Source organism: Asparagus officinalis, chromosome 6, assembly GCF_001876935.1.
Source record: "Asparagus officinalis chromosome 6, Aspof.V1, whole genome shotgun sequence".
In the NCBI taxonomy this organism is placed as follows: Eukaryota; Viridiplantae; Streptophyta; class Magnoliopsida; order Asparagales; family Asparagaceae; genus Asparagus; species Asparagus officinalis.
Genome location: NC_033799.1, coordinates 78287241 through 78302819, shown reverse-complemented (window position 1 = coordinate 78302819; position 15579 = coordinate 78287241). Strand labels below are relative to the sequence as shown.

The 15579-nt window shown below is 37.8% G+C and overlaps 1 protein-coding gene across 1 annotated transcript in view; it reads right to left on the bottom strand.

Moving 5' to 3' along the window:
• The window catches only part of LOC109846372 (kinesin-like protein KIN-12C), an 18375-nt gene extending 2796 nt beyond the window's left edge, over positions 1-15579 (bottom strand). Inside the window, exons 1-14 of the mRNA XM_020415597.1 lie at positions 15246-15579; positions 14662-14837; positions 10549-10953; positions 10291-10428; positions 10110-10193; positions 9845-9970; positions 9643-9702; positions 9490-9543; positions 9287-9379; positions 1840-1935; positions 1469-1617; positions 436-585; positions 193-322; positions 1-98 (exon numbers count right to left, since the gene is read on the bottom strand). The exon at positions 1-98 is cut by the window's left edge and continues 916 nt beyond it. Of these exons, the coding sequence (XP_020271186.1) occupies positions 1-98; positions 193-322; positions 436-585; positions 1469-1617; positions 1840-1935; positions 9287-9379; positions 9490-9543; positions 9643-9702; positions 9845-9970; positions 10110-10193; positions 10291-10428; positions 10549-10953; positions 14662-14837; positions 15246-15579 (2093 nt within the window). The remainder of the gene's footprint in view (positions 99-192; positions 323-435; positions 586-1468; positions 1618-1839; positions 1936-9286; positions 9380-9489; positions 9544-9642; positions 9703-9844; positions 9971-10109; positions 10194-10290; positions 10429-10548; positions 10954-14661; positions 14838-15245) is intronic.

Sequence of the window (15579 nt, the reverse complement as noted above, 5' to 3'; positions counted from 1 at the left end):
CTCAGAAGATTCAAGCTGTCACGAGCATTTTTCCCTTTAAAGTATGCACAAGTCTCACTAGAATCACTCCCATAAGTTTTTTCTCTTATAAGCTCTTCCTGCATAAAAGTATGATGGTTATTTTCTTAAAAAGAAAGTTAAAAAAAAAGAAAACGTTTGTCAAATGATCTCAAAAGTTTTCAGAATGCTTACCTTTAGAATCCTTATTTGATCACTCAAACCATTAACATGGTCCTCTGTTATTTCATTCATTACTGCTTTGTTTTGAATGAGTTTTGCTCTTTCTCCAAATCTCAGTGTGCTCAGTGTTCCGGCTTTATGTCTGCTTATTGAAAAAGAGAAGATAAAAAATTGTTTCAACTATATTGAGTTTATCAAACCACAAACACGATATTTATGCATTAAGACATGTATGTATGTACTATCTTGAGATACCTGTCATTTGGAGAAATGGAACAAACAAATGTTGTCTTGGAGTTGCCCCCAACTGTGTCCTGCAACAAATGTGTCAAACAGGAATCTCGATATGGAATCTCCTGAACCTTCCCAGAATATGCAATTTTAGCAAGAACATTGACCACCTTCCTGCAATCATGCTCACGAAAAGAAATGCTAGCAAATAAGGTTATTTAATACAATATTAAGCTGTTTCAAGCTGGATGATGAATAAAAATGTTTGCCTCTGTTATAAGAAACTGATATGAGTAAAAAGCAACAAGAAACTCAAGTAATGCATGTGTAAGTTAAATAGCCAATGAGGGCACGCCATTTCCAAAAGGAATCAAGTAAAAATTTAGGGCATGGAGGTTCTGCTGATCATAGTAATATTGTACTACACATCCTTTCTCAACCCAACATCAAATATTCTACTTGTAGTTAAGAAGTTAAGAAGAGATGGATTTGAAGAAAGTAATATGGAGGATATTAAAAAGGAGGGAGAAAGAGAGTGGGAGAGAGGAGAGGTTAAGGATCGGGATGAGAAAAGAATGGAGGAGATGGTGGGAGGAGGAGGAGGGAGGAGAGGGTTATATGTAAAAATTACTTATTAATTTTAAGTTAAAAATTATCTTCGGCACTAGAAATTACTTTAGGCTAAACTGTCGCTGGCGCCACTTTATAGGCTAAACTGGTAAATTGATGTCACTTTTTAGGCTATGTGATATTTTAGCCCCTTGAAACATTATAACAGTTACTAATGTGGTGTAAACTGAGGTCTCAGATATGTCTATGCGTGCATATGGAGGAGAGGAAGGGTTGGGCTGTGCCAATTTGTTTGAAATATAATTTACCAGACTATTAAATGATATGCTTCTTTTCAAATATTATATGGTTAAAGAAAAATTTAAATTCTTGATTCAATATTAAGTCTTTCTGCTAGTGTTAATATCCAACAGAAAGTTGAGATTAGGGCCTCAGTAGGAAACAATTTTCTTTTCACACTAGCTTATTAGAGCCAAAAAACTCATACCCGAGCCTTGAAAGAGACCGTTTAATACGTTTACTTTCATTGATGTTGTGCCTGCTGACACCACTGAATTTCTCCAAGTCCCAGCCTGCAAGATCCACAAGGCTAATTCTGCAAGTCTTTGAACTGCTGAAGCATTTTGATGAAGATCCCTGTCATTAACAGTTTTATTGCATAAGAAAGCAACAAACAATCTACAATACACAAGAAGATATATTTTTGAGCAATCTATGCAATAGTTTTATCATATGAAAAGTTGAAAATATGATCAAATCTGTCATAAGAAAATGCAATGCACTGTAATAGCAGCATCATTTAGTGCTTTCTTATATGCATAACACCTAAGTTCATGAACCAAAATCTCAAAGACATACCTTGCACCAGGACTCAATAGTGCAAGTAAATATTATATGCGACCGTGAGCTCTTGGAATTCATACTTGTAGCACCAACTTTTCTATTTGCGAGACCCTGTTTATTGATTAGAAAAAATTATTAGCTTAAACCAGAAAAAGACAACCTTTAAAACAGAATGAGTGGTGTAAACCATCAAAAGTCCAAGCAATTGAATGAAATTTACAACCTTGATCTTATACACAGCTGAGACTGTTGTAAATCATGCACTTAAGATTATCATCTAGTTTCTGACAAATTGGATAACATATGGGGAATGATTCAAATGCAAGAAATCTACACCAAGAATTGATCATTTACGATCTTTAACAATCCAATATCAACCATCTGCAGTTTGATGTCAAATTCTGTTCCAGAAGCTGAAAAAAGGCTAAGAAAAATAATCATTAATGTGAATTATTACGGTGGTTAATGTTGGGACAAACACGGGGTCCAATAGAACAGGGTCGCGGCAATAGTAGAGTGAAAGTAATAAAAAAGAAGAACACACAAATTTACATGGAAAACCCCCTAAACGAATTTGGGGAAAAAAACATGGGCAAGTATAGAAGAATCCACTATGAGGAAAAACTTAGGAGTCACAATCTCTGTTTACAATGAGAAACTCTCTCTATTTTTCTCTCTTCTATATGGGAAGTTATTTCTGTGATGATTTTTTCCTTAAGAGCTTTGGGCCTATTTTGTAGTGTTTGGGAAAATACTATATACTATATTAATATTTTTACTGTGCATTTCTCATTTCAAAACTTACTGCTGCTTTCAGCACCGAAAGTGATGGTGGGGCCCACTCTTTTTCATTCTTTCAAATAGTTGCGGCTGTGAGTCAGGAATTTCGACTAACAATCTCCCACTTGAAGATTTGATTGAGCATAAATTATATCTTCACACTATTATTTCTATCTTGCCATCTTTATGTTGCTCATGTCTCTGACAGACCACAAGAGGATTGACACCACATAAATTTATCAATATTGACTGCTTTTGTCAAAAAATCTGCTAGGTTATCTTTGGTGTGAATTTTTTGCATATCCACTGTTCCTTCTTTCACTTTCTCACGAACGAAGTGGTACTAAACTCGAATGTGTTTAGTCTTTGAATGAAATGCTAGATTTATTGCTAAATGCAAAACACTCTGACTGTCACAAAATAGAAAAATCTTCTTTTGTTCATGCCCGAGTTCCCCCAGCACACTCTTCAATCACATCGCTTCTTTACTAGCTCGTGTAGCTGCTACCAAGGTTTTAAATATCGGTTATCGGGGATTTATCGGACGGACAAAATCCTTATCGGATAGCGGAAATTGGGGATATATCGGGGATAAGTAGTATTTATCGGAGTAATATACTGGATGATGTGTATATATAATATAACAATTAAAAAATATAATCTAATCATGCTTAATGAAATATAAACATACCAAAATATAAATCATCATGTTTAGAATCATTAACCAATTGTAGAAAGCGAAACTTGCATCATAGCCTTGAAAAAAAATATAATGTTAGTCAAAATGGGCCGATAATCCCGATAATCCCGATAAAAAAGTCTTACTTATCGGCTGATAAGTGCCGATAACGCCGATAAATCGCCGATAAACCTAGAAAAACGATAACCGATTAAAAATTCAATTTATCCTAGTGGAGAGCTACATATTCTGCTTCTGTTGAATTAGTCACAACTGACTGTAGTTTTGATATCCAGCTTACAGCTCCGCCAACAAATACAAACACATAGCTTGTGGTGGATTTGCTATTATCACGATCACATGCCTGAGTTCCTCCAGCACCATCTTCAATCACATCGCTACTTTACTAGCTTGTGTAGCTGCTACATATTCTGCTTCTATTGTTAAAGTAGCCACAACTGACTGTAGTTTTGATATCCAGCTTACAGCTCCGCCAGCAAGTACAAACACATAGCCTGTGGTGGATTTGCTATTATCACGATCACCTGCATAATCAGAATCAACATATCTATTGACAATAAAATCAGATCCTCATAACATAGTGTAACATTTGAGGTTCCTTTAATGTATCTTAGAACCCTCTTTACAACATTCTAATATTTTTTACCAGGATTCACAGTGTATCGACTAACCACTCTCACTGCTTGTGCAATCAATGTCTGATCTTGTTCAAATCATAGCGAACATTAAGCTTCCCATTGGTGATGCATACGGTACTCGAGACATCTTCATCCTCTCTTCTTCACTGCTAGGACTCATACTGGAAAATAACTTATAATTAATAGGAAATGGTATAGAAATTAGCTTACAATCTTGCATGTTAAAATACCTCAAGGTTTTCTTCAAAAAGTTCTTCTGAAAAAGTCAAATCTTCCTATTAATTCCGTCTCGGTGAATTTACATCCCTAAAATCTTGTTTATAAATTTTAAATCCTTCATTTCAAATTCTCTAGCCAACTGAGCCTTTAATTATTTGATATAATCTTTGTTAGAGGCATGCAACCAACATGTCGTCAACATATAATAATAAGATAACAAAATTATTTTCACCAAACATCTTGAAATATGCACAATGATCTGAATTAAGTCTGTTGTATCCAATGCTCATGATGAATAAATCAAATCTCTTGTACCAACACCTCGGCATATGTTTTAGACCGTACAGAAATTTGTTCAATCTGCAAACTAAGTTCTCTTTTTCTTTTTCTTCAAAACCTTCTGGTTGGAGCATGTAAATTTCTTCTTCAAAATCTCCATGAAGAAATGATGTTTTCACATCTAGTTGTTCTGGATATAAGTCAAATAAAGCACTCATAGCCAGGACTATTCGGACTGTTGTAAGTCAAACTATAATAAAAAATATATTTCATTAAAGTCAATACCTTCTTTATAAGCATATCCTTTTACCACTAATCTAGCACGATATCACTCCACTTAATCATCTCCATTTCGCTTGATCTTGTAGACCCATTTATTTCCAATAGCCTTCCTTCATTGTGGTAGTGACACAAGTATCCAAGTTTCTTATGAAGAGCTTCAATGTCTTCGTGCATTACTACCATCCACAAAGATACATCTTTGCTATTTATAGCTTCATGAAAAATTGATAACTCTTCATCCTCTATTAGAAGACAGTATGCAACATTATTCTACGTAATATACTCCGAGTGTCAAGTCGGTGGTCTTTTTTCACGAATTGACCTTCAAACTTCTAAAGCCTCGGACTCGACTGGTTTTTGTACATCATGCTTCGGTGTTGCTTCAGAAAAATTTAAATTATTTTCTACCTAAACAGCTACAGTCTCTGGGTCCTTCCTTGAACTGCTTTCTTTCTTTTTACTTTGTAGTTGGTTCTCTACAAAGATAACATCTCTGCTGATGATAATCTTACGGACAGTGGGATCCCACAAGCGATACCCCTTTACTCCATCAGCATACCCTAAGAATATGCATTTTCTAGATTTTAAATCTAGTTTTGTAATTTCTTAGGCATTATACATAACGTACACTGGACTTCCAAATATATGGAGGTTAGAATAATCAGCTGGCTTACCAGTCCACATCTCCATAGGCGTCTTCAATTGTATTGCAGTTGATGGTGATTGATTCGTCACATAACAAATGATTTTTACTGCTTTCGCCCAAAAGACTATCCAAATTTGTAGTTGCTAACATAGCTCTTGTTCTTTCCAATGGAGTTCTATTCATTCGTTTCGTCACTCCATTTTGTTGAGGAGTATAAGCAATACCGAATTATCTTTTGATGCATTCTTGCTTACAGAATGTAAAAAATTCACCGTCTGTGTATTCACCTTCATTATCTGATCTCAAGCTTTTGATCTTCTTTTCAGATTCAAGCTCAACTCGCGCTATGTAGGCTTTAAAGACTAAGAACACATCTGTCTTCTTTTTGATAGGATACACCCAACATCTCCTGAAATAATCATCAATAAAGGACAAATTATTTTGCTCCTCCTAAGGATGTAACAGGTGCTTGACATACATCAGAATGAACCAGTTCCAGAATAGCATTGCTTCTAAAACTCGATGTGTTGAACTTCGGTCGATACTGCTTACTTGTAACATAATGCTCGTAGAAGGGAAGAGCTACCGAATTAAGTCCAGGAAGCAGCTTCTGATCGGAGAGAATCTTCAAGCATCGTTTTGACATGTGACCTAATTTGCGATGCCACATCATGATTTGTTCTTCTCCACGGCTGGTTGATGCCACACATAAATTAGCTTCTTGCAGAGTCTTTCTTTGAGCATGTATAAATTTACAGCTATCTTTTCTCTTTTTATGATAACAAGCACCCCTCTAACAATCTTCATGATCCCGTTTTCTATATGAGTATTGCACCCGAGCTCATCTAATTATCCTAAAGACAATAGATTATTCTTTAGGGCATTCACATGTCGCACATCTTGAATGGTGGGTATTGTATCATCAAATATTTTGATTTTGATAGTGCCAATATTAGAAATCTTCAAGGCATGATCATTCCCCATGAATACATATCCTTCTGAGATAGATTTATATTTGTGAAACAATTCTCTCTGGGAGGTCATGTGCCAGGAGGCCGCTGAATCAAAAAGTCAGATATCAGCAAATCTCTTTCTGCCTTCATCAACAATGCTTATAACGCATCCTTGAGATGTTGATGGCTCTGAAGACTTTTTATCACCACTCTTCTTATTGTGCCAACACTCCGATTTGATGTGTCTTTTTTTTATCACAATTGTAGCATTTGATATTCTTTTTACTTCGTGATTTTGATCTACCATGGGTATGACTCCCATTAGAGCCAAGTTCCGTTGATCTTCCTCTCGTCACCGTTAAGGCATTCGCTTGCTGCAAACTTACATGCCTATATTTTTTTGTTCTTGCGCCGATTTTCTTCCTCCAGAACAGCGGCTGCAACGTCGTCGAAGACTACATTGTCCGTAAGGACGTTGTTTGTCAGGTTGATGATGAGTTGATCATACGAGTCAGGTAGACTCTGAAGTACAAGTTATGCACGTTCATTCACATCGATTATATGCCCCAACGTTGTGAGTTGTGAGAGCATTGTGTTTAGGGTGTTGATGTGGTCGATTGTCGATATAGATTCCACCATCCTCAGAGTGTAGAGTCTTCTTTTTAAGAAGATTTTATTGTGCAGAAATTTTGCCTCATATAGCTTTGTTAGAGTATCTCAGATCTCCTTTGCTATCTTCTTCTCCTCTATGCTTGACAACATTCCGTCTGCTAATGCCAGATGGAGATTTGCAATAGCATTTTTATCCATCTCGTTCCCCTTCTTATCATTTGTGATGTCGTCCGGCCTTGCACCGATGGCCGCTATGAAATTATCTTTTCTCAAGATAGCATTTTCTCTTCAACTTTCATAAAGAGAAATTACTCCCATTGAATTTCTCAATCTCGAACTTTGTTGCCATTGCTTCTACCACGAACAATAACTTCTTACTATTTCACGTAAATAGTAATTATATTTATAAACAGTAATCGTATTTATGAATAGTATCATACTTGTGAATAGTATCATATTTATAAACAGTCTGTACTCGTGAATAGTACCCGTCGCTTTTAAACGGTAAATGATAATCTAACTTATTTTCTGATGTGGAGGATCCAACTTTGGTGACAGTCACAGAGTATACGATAAGTAGATACACTTCCCTAAGCCAGGCTCTGATACCACTTGTTGGGACAAACACATGGCCCAATAGAACAGAGTCGCAACAATAGTAAAGTGAAATTAATAAAAAAGAGGAACACACAAATTTACATAAAAAATCCCCTAAATGAATTTGGGGTAAAAACCACGGACAATGATAGAAGAATTCACTATGAGAAAAAACTTAGGAGTTACAATCTATTTTTACAAGGAGAAACTCTCTCTATTTTTCTCTCTTCTATATGAGAAGTTGTTTTCGGGATGATTTTTTCCTTAAGAGTTTTGGGCATATTTATAGTGTTTGGGAAAACATTATGCACTAATATTACATTAATATTTTTACTGTGCATTTCTCATTTTAAAACTTACGACTGCTTTCAGCACCGAAAGTGAGGGTAGGGCCCACTCTTTTTCATTCTTTTAAAAAGTTGCGGCTGTGAGTCAGGAATTTCGGCTAACAGTTAAGGTAAAATCTAATAGCCAAGCAAGTTAAGTTAACGTAATGAAGGAGCATCAATCAAAATTTCATTGAAGTCTTGGAAAGAAGTTAGATGAGACAACTTGCTAGTTGCTGTTATAGGCTTAGGAATCCTGCTTGCCACAAAGGCAAATAATGAGTATGCACCAACTAAACTGGTATCTCCTCTTAAATACCTCTTAAATAGAGCTAATAGATATGGAGAAAATATGAAGATAATGTTGCATAAACCACTCAATGTGAGTGAGTATAATTTGATTAAAAAAATACAGAGAATGAGAACGCACACGTACACAAAAATACACAATATACCCCCGCCCCTCCCCCCCCCCCATGTATTTCTAGACTATATCTGCTATTTTTCTTATGCTTCTCTTTATTCATGTAATGTCTTTAAGCTATATATAAACTATATATTAAAGACTATACTTTTGTTTGAACAATTCAAAACATTGACTTATACAAAACCATTATAAGCTGACACGACTCGATACCCGTTTAGAAGTATTTCCCCCAAAGGAACTATACAAATAGATTGGTCCCCTCCTACCAAATAGTCAAGGTTAATTAAATTTGACATAGTACGCTATTTTTGTTTTGATTTCACTCTCTTCTTCAACAGCACAATTTTCATCTTTAAGATAGAATCTGTGTGCCATTTGCATGCAGTTGATGCAGCCACGATATATCTATCATAACTCACAAGTGTGTATTCATGTATTTATGTGTGGGATTATGTTTTAATACTTTCGATAAATGAACATGGTTGTTCACCCTATCAAACATCATAGTGCGCCTCCCATTGGGCAATAAACACAGTTCAATTTGATCAACACGTCTTGAGTGTTTTGATCTCTAACCTATGTTGGTGACATGCAACAGGTCTTAATAACAAAAATGCATAAACATAAGTTAGGTGCATTAATGATACTTCATCCTAATAAACTACCTAAATATAAGAAAGAGTAAGGAAAGAAGATACCATCCCCAATGAAGGAGATTATTTATTAAGATAATTCTAATTTTCAATGTCCTGAACTCTACCAACAGAACTCGAAAGTGATGAAGAATCTGACATTTAATCATATCATATAACACGTTTGTTACGGTAAGCAACCAAAGAAAAGGAAAATGGAGCACATCTTGTGTTGTTATTAGAAAATTCATGCACTCATATCACTGTAAGATGTGCTGATCATGAGATATATAGTTTGATTTTGTATAGAACAGAGACAAAGCCCTCCTTGACAAATTGGCGCTGTCGTAGTGCACAGGCGATAGCGATACCTTGACTAAAATCTGAATAGCATCCTCGACAGTGGCGACGTACTCATCTGAGAGGTTCTCCACATGGAAACCGTTACGAGCATCATTTCCCATCTAGCAACGGTAAAATTGATCGGTTTTAATGAAAGAAGGAACAAAATAAACTGATACCTAGGACGCGACAAGCAGGTAAACACTCCACGCACGGGGCAAAGCTAGTCTACCTGGAGGTTCCTCTGAGCGGGATCTAATAGGTCATTTATCTGTTCGCTGTATATCTACAGAAGGAAAGATAGGGTTATTGAGGATACAAACGCAAGAGGATGGTAAATGTTTTGCATTAGAATTAGAAAAATACATATTAAAAAGGAACTAACCTCAAGAAAAGAGCACCGACATTGATAATTTATTTTCTTTTCTTCCGAGTTCACCTGCTTCTGAGGAACGGAGTAAAATAGTGATCAGTTGGGAGAGTCCAGCCTCAAGAAAATAGGATATATATAAACGTGCGCATATGATCTACGTATCAGATTCAAAGAAAGAAAGAAAGGAAGGGGGGAAGGAAAACATCAAACCTACTTTTTGGATCTCCGAAAACAGCAAATGAAAGATGCGAGGCGCGATTCCTTGGTAGCTGTTGACGGAGTGGCAATCGAGCATGGCGCTCGGAGGCCCCCACATGGTGTATGTTTTCCCACTCCCCGTCTGTTCGTTGAGGAACACAAGAAAGGGATTCAGTTCAGTTCACCCACAGCTGGTCTCATAACTCAAAAGATCGCCGTGGTATCAGCGGCGGCAGCGGCGGCAAGAACACACATGCATATGTGTAATTAACGATGAGTACCTGGCCGTAAGATATGACTGAAGTGTTGTAACCGGCTAAAGCGTCTCTTACCAAGGGAACCCCAACCAACCGAAAGACGTCTTCCTGTGGTGAGAGACAGACAGACAGTCACAGACAGCACCAGAAAGATTATCAGTTATTAGTTCCTGCGAAGAATCAGGACAAATTGCTGCGAGCGCACCTGCGAAGAATCAGGACCGAGGACAGAATCGAACGCGTATTTTTTGCCGTCCACGGACAAGGTATCGGCGGACAAATTGTGAACTATCCGGACCCCTTCCCTCTCCCGGCGATTAACCGGCCTTATCCTCACCACGACCTGAGCGAATTATATATAAGGGTGGTTGGTTAGTCAGACTTTGGACGGGGAGATGATGACCGGAGGGGGGGTCATGTTCAGGGGAGAAATCATTAATTAAGACGGAAAAAAGGGAACTACCTTGACGGGAGGAGGAGAAGGGGGAGGTTGTGAGGATCTGTCTGCAGGATCGTCGCCGTCCTCCTCCTCCTCCAGCTCGGAACGGCAGCTGGCGGACCATGTGCTTGCTGAGAGACCGGCCGGTGACGACGTTGGGATGCAGGGTTGGGTCGTTTTCTTGGCCTGATCTCCTTGCTCTCCTTCTTCTTCTTCTTCTGCTGCTGCTGCTGCTGCGCTGCTGCTAGATATTAGGACGAGGGCGAGGTTGATAACGTGTGGTGATCTCGAGGAAGAAGAAAGTCTATTAGGTCTCCATGACGATCTGATGCCGTCGAGAAAAGGGATGGTGAGAGAATGGAAGCCAGAAACGAGCGAGATCGAGGAAGCGAGAGGGCGCTCGCGGCAACAGTGGGAGGAGGAGGAGGACTAATACGATGTAACGGTTAATATCATTTTATGTCGTTTTGATGGAGTGCTCATCCGTCGTGTAAGATCAGATCTGATGATGAAGCCTCGAATTCAAATTCAAATTCAAACGCCATGGTCCCCCACCGTGTCCAGTGTTCCGCAGGATCTTCGTAATTCAATCTTTTCCTCTCCCCTTTCTCTCCCTCCTCACAAGGGACTACTGTACACCGCCCCCTTGCAAAGGACGGCCCCGCTGTTTCTTTTAAGGACTGCATTTTAAACCTGTTTTCCTCTAAATTTTAATGCATTTGATTTTATTATTGTATGCTTAAAATTTAAAATTATATCTACTCCTCCGTACTTAAAAGAAGAATGCAAGTTTTAATACATTTGATGTAGTTTTCATTTTAGGGAAAAATTAATTCTTTTAAATGCAAGGCTGATTTTTGACATCTTTCAAAGAAAGTGTATCTCTACTATATAACATGCCATTGGCAAAATTCTCAAAGGAGCGAGGTAATGAACATAACAAAATACGAGCTTGATCTTCTTCATCAATTTTAACATGAATGTTCTTTAAGTCTAAAAGAATAGTGTTAAGCTTATCTAAATAGTCTTTAATTCGGGTATCTTCTTCATGCGAAGGGTGAAGAGGCGTTGCTCCAAATAAAGCTTATCTGTTAGAGATTTCATCATGTACAAGCTTTCTAACTTGAGCCATAGACCGGTGGTAATATCTTTATCGACAACTTCCTACGGGATCTCATCGGCCAATCAGAGCCGTATGGCATTATATGTCATTACCGGTATGGATTTTAGTAACTCGACCTTTCTTGACAAGACTTTTGAACAAACCTTGTTACACTAGAAGAGCCCTCATTTTGACTCTCCACAAACTAAAACGGTTCCTCTCGTCAAACTTCTCCACTTTGTATTTTGCACAAGACATCTTGAAAGTCCACAAGGATAATATTGTAGCTCTAATGCTAGTTTGTTACAGAGGGGACTACACAGACACAGAAGTTGTATATACAAACTAGATAATAACACAGTACTATATAAACACAGTACAGACAGAGAACAACACAAAAAAACATGTCGTAGTTTGGTCATTATGACCCACGTCCATGGGCAAGAACAACAGAAAAATTTACTAATTACAAAAGAAAAGATTATAAAAAGAGACCACTCATATCTCACTAAACTCAAAAAGAAGAGAGTATTAAAAAAACTCTACTTTTCTTCTTCTCTGTTTTTCTTTTCTCTCTAAGTCTTTCTTTCTTCTCTCTGTCACGAATGCATCTAAACCTTCACAACTCTTCCTCCTTTTATAACATTTCACTTCTTAAAAAAAAGAGGGAAATCAAAGAATAGGAAACCTATTTCTTAGAAATTTTATTTTGAGGTTGTTTGGTTGGAAAAAAAAGAAGGAAATTAAAGAATAGGAGATGGGATGAGATGAGTTGTCGTCATATTATTGGATGATGTGAGTGTTTTTTTAAGAAAACTTATTTTGAGGTTGTTTGGTTGGCTAAAAAAAATAAGGAAATGTATTATAAGAAACCTATTTCCTATAATAGGTTCTTTTCTTGTGTTTGGTTCATTCTTAAAAATAAGAAAATAGATGAGATGAGATGAGTTGTCATTATATTATTGGATGATGTGACACACACTTAAGGAAATCAATTTTCTTATTTTTTTTGGAGGAAATGGGTGGAGATAAAAGTTTAAGGAGATGAGATGAGTTGTCACCATGTTATTGGATGATGTGATTGATTTTTAAATATGAGATGGGATGAGATGGGATGAGTTGGATGATGTGATGATAAAAATAATATTTTATTAGATGGTGGATGATAAAAGTAATATTTTATTGGATGAGTTGGATGATAACATAATATTTTATTAGATGAGTTGGATGATAAAATAATATTTTATTGAATGTTGGGGTAAGTTTTAGGGATGGAAATGGTTAAAAATAGGAAATGGGAGATTTCCATGCTCCCATTTCCTATTCTTGGTTTTTAGGAAACCAACCAAACAACCACTAATATGAAATATACAACGATAGGTGCAATAGATGGGCTAGGCTAAGCAAATAGTGAAGCTAGAGAGTAGAGAGTAGGGTGGGTTATTACACATGTATCATGTGTAAGGAGAATTCAAATTTTATTTTTCTTCTTCATTCAAAGTCACAGTTTAACAGAAAGATTTGGTGGCATGATCTCAGATCTAGTTTCTCAAGGAATTTGGAAGCTGATCTGAATGAGGAGAAATGAGGTGCATGTGTCTCATCTTTTCTTTGATGATGACCTCATTCTCTTTGCTCAAACTACCGCCAACCAAGCTTCCTCAGTGGCCTCGCATTGCCTAAATCAATTTAGTCAAGCGTCTGGCTTAAATGTGGGCTTCTCAAAATCAATAGTGTTTTTCTCATCTAAGTTGAGAAGAGAGTTACAACGAAATATTAGTGAAACATTGGAAATTAGCCAAATCAATGATCTTAGCAAATATCTGTTGTGCGCAGCGAAAATTTCGGCAGCACCTCTGGTACTCGACAAGAGAGTATATCTCAATTAAATCTCTGTTTCACAAAGGAGACAAGAACCGAAAACAAAATATCTCAACAAAGTGGGATATCAGCTCTTCCTCTCATCAGTTCTAGGACTAACTTGTTGAGGGAACCTAAACTCTCTATTACAAATCACAGCACGAACAATTAATTTTAACGTAGTTCAGCAAGTTGCCTACGTCCACGGGGCAAGGAGGGAGAAGATCTACTATTAGAGAAAGAGAATACAAATGGGTTTACAATCACACAAGATCTCATAAAAAAACCCTCAATCAATCTCTCAATCCCTCTCTCAAAACAGTCAAAAGAGCATTTGTTTCTCCTGTTGCACGCAGCCTAAGACCCTGCCAAAGACTTGCACGCTGCCAAATCTGTGTGTCCCTTTTTTTCGCCCCTTGCTGCACCTGCACCCCCTCTTTTTCATGCCAAACGAAAAAAACCTAGGCAAGCTATATATAATAGCTTATCGGGTGGGACTTTACGCGTTCGCTGCTACGTGACTCTTCACGTAATTGTGCTGCTCAACATTGTGGCCCCACAAAAGATCCGCTAGATCTTATGGCCTCTTAGCCAGCTGTCCTTTGGAGAAAAGCTTTCACTTCTCTCCACGCGAAATATTGTGGCCCCCACGTTCTCATAGCCTTTCACGCGGTCTGCTGGCCCCCCACGTAGCTTCACAATTCTCCATCTCGGTGAAGTTTTCCCAAAACTGAGCTGACACCAACCAAAAAACAAATATCTCACTTGTTACGTCCAGTACGAAGTGAAACAATTCACGACAACGGACTCAATCCACAACAAGTCGAGACCCAAACGAGAATGCGAACACTCTCCAAATGTCAGTATCAACTCATCAAATCGGCTATATTATAAAGACTGCCTACGTATCCTCTTACCCAAGGAATCAAGTCTCACGTAGTTCATCCAAATAGCCGCGAATGACCTCAATCCAATAGAAGAGTTCGCAACCCTTCTCCAATACCATCAACTCTGCGGCTGATAGCACCTCCAATGACCTTAAAGTGTAACAAATCAAATATATCCACCTGAGATGAACCAATGGCCATATCCAAACTATATTTATCAACCACACTCGAATCAAAACCCAACTCATCATCTGTATCCAAAAACAAATGATCCCTTAACCGTGTCACCTCAGTTGGAATCCCAAATAATACAGAATAATCTGGAGTATGTGGAGTAAGCTCCACCCAATGTGAAGTAGAATCACTCTTCACCTGCTGTGATACCTCTATGATCTGTCCAAAACTCTCCACCTGTTGAGAGTCAATAGGCTCCCTCATCGAAGCCTCATCCAATGTGACATTACCTAACCAAATATCCAATTGAGTTTTACCTTCAATCACAACAATTGACAATTCTTTAATAGGATGACCCAAATATGTCGAAGTCTCAGTTCGGAAACTCTTCTGCAGACCATTGCTTGATAACAAACACCGATCCTCCTCTAGCAAGGCACTGTTCTCCAAATTTTCCACCCTATCTAGTTGTCCCAAGATTTTCTTTCCAACGAAGTGTCTCGAAATGCCGTGAGCTCGGCTCCAATACAGAAACAGATCCATCTTGTACCTCCCACCAAAACCAGAATGAAGTACCTTCACCTTTCTGTCTATCATACACTTCTTCAATCTATTGGAGACTACTAGTACTTTATCTAAAGGGGATTTGGTTGCAACCCAAACACGCCTAGAACAGCCACCAACAAAGAAAACTAAACATCTATTTCCTTCCAATGATGCCTCCATGGAAGGCCCCCAAACATCCACGTGAATCACATCTGAAAGACCCTCCGTACAGTGAATAGAGATGCCAAACTTCACCTTGGTCTTCTTGCTCATATCAAAATGTTCATTGGATTTCAAACTGCAGGTCAATGCACCCATATTCAAATCAAAAAAGGAATAACCAAGCCCTAAATACCGCAGTCTAGTCGAATCAACAGAAGTCGCCAACTCTTCACCTGTCACTATATCTCTAATCAAATAGTATAGGTTATTCCTCTTGACGCCATTCATCACAATCAAAGAGTCTTCCACGATCTCGAGAACCAT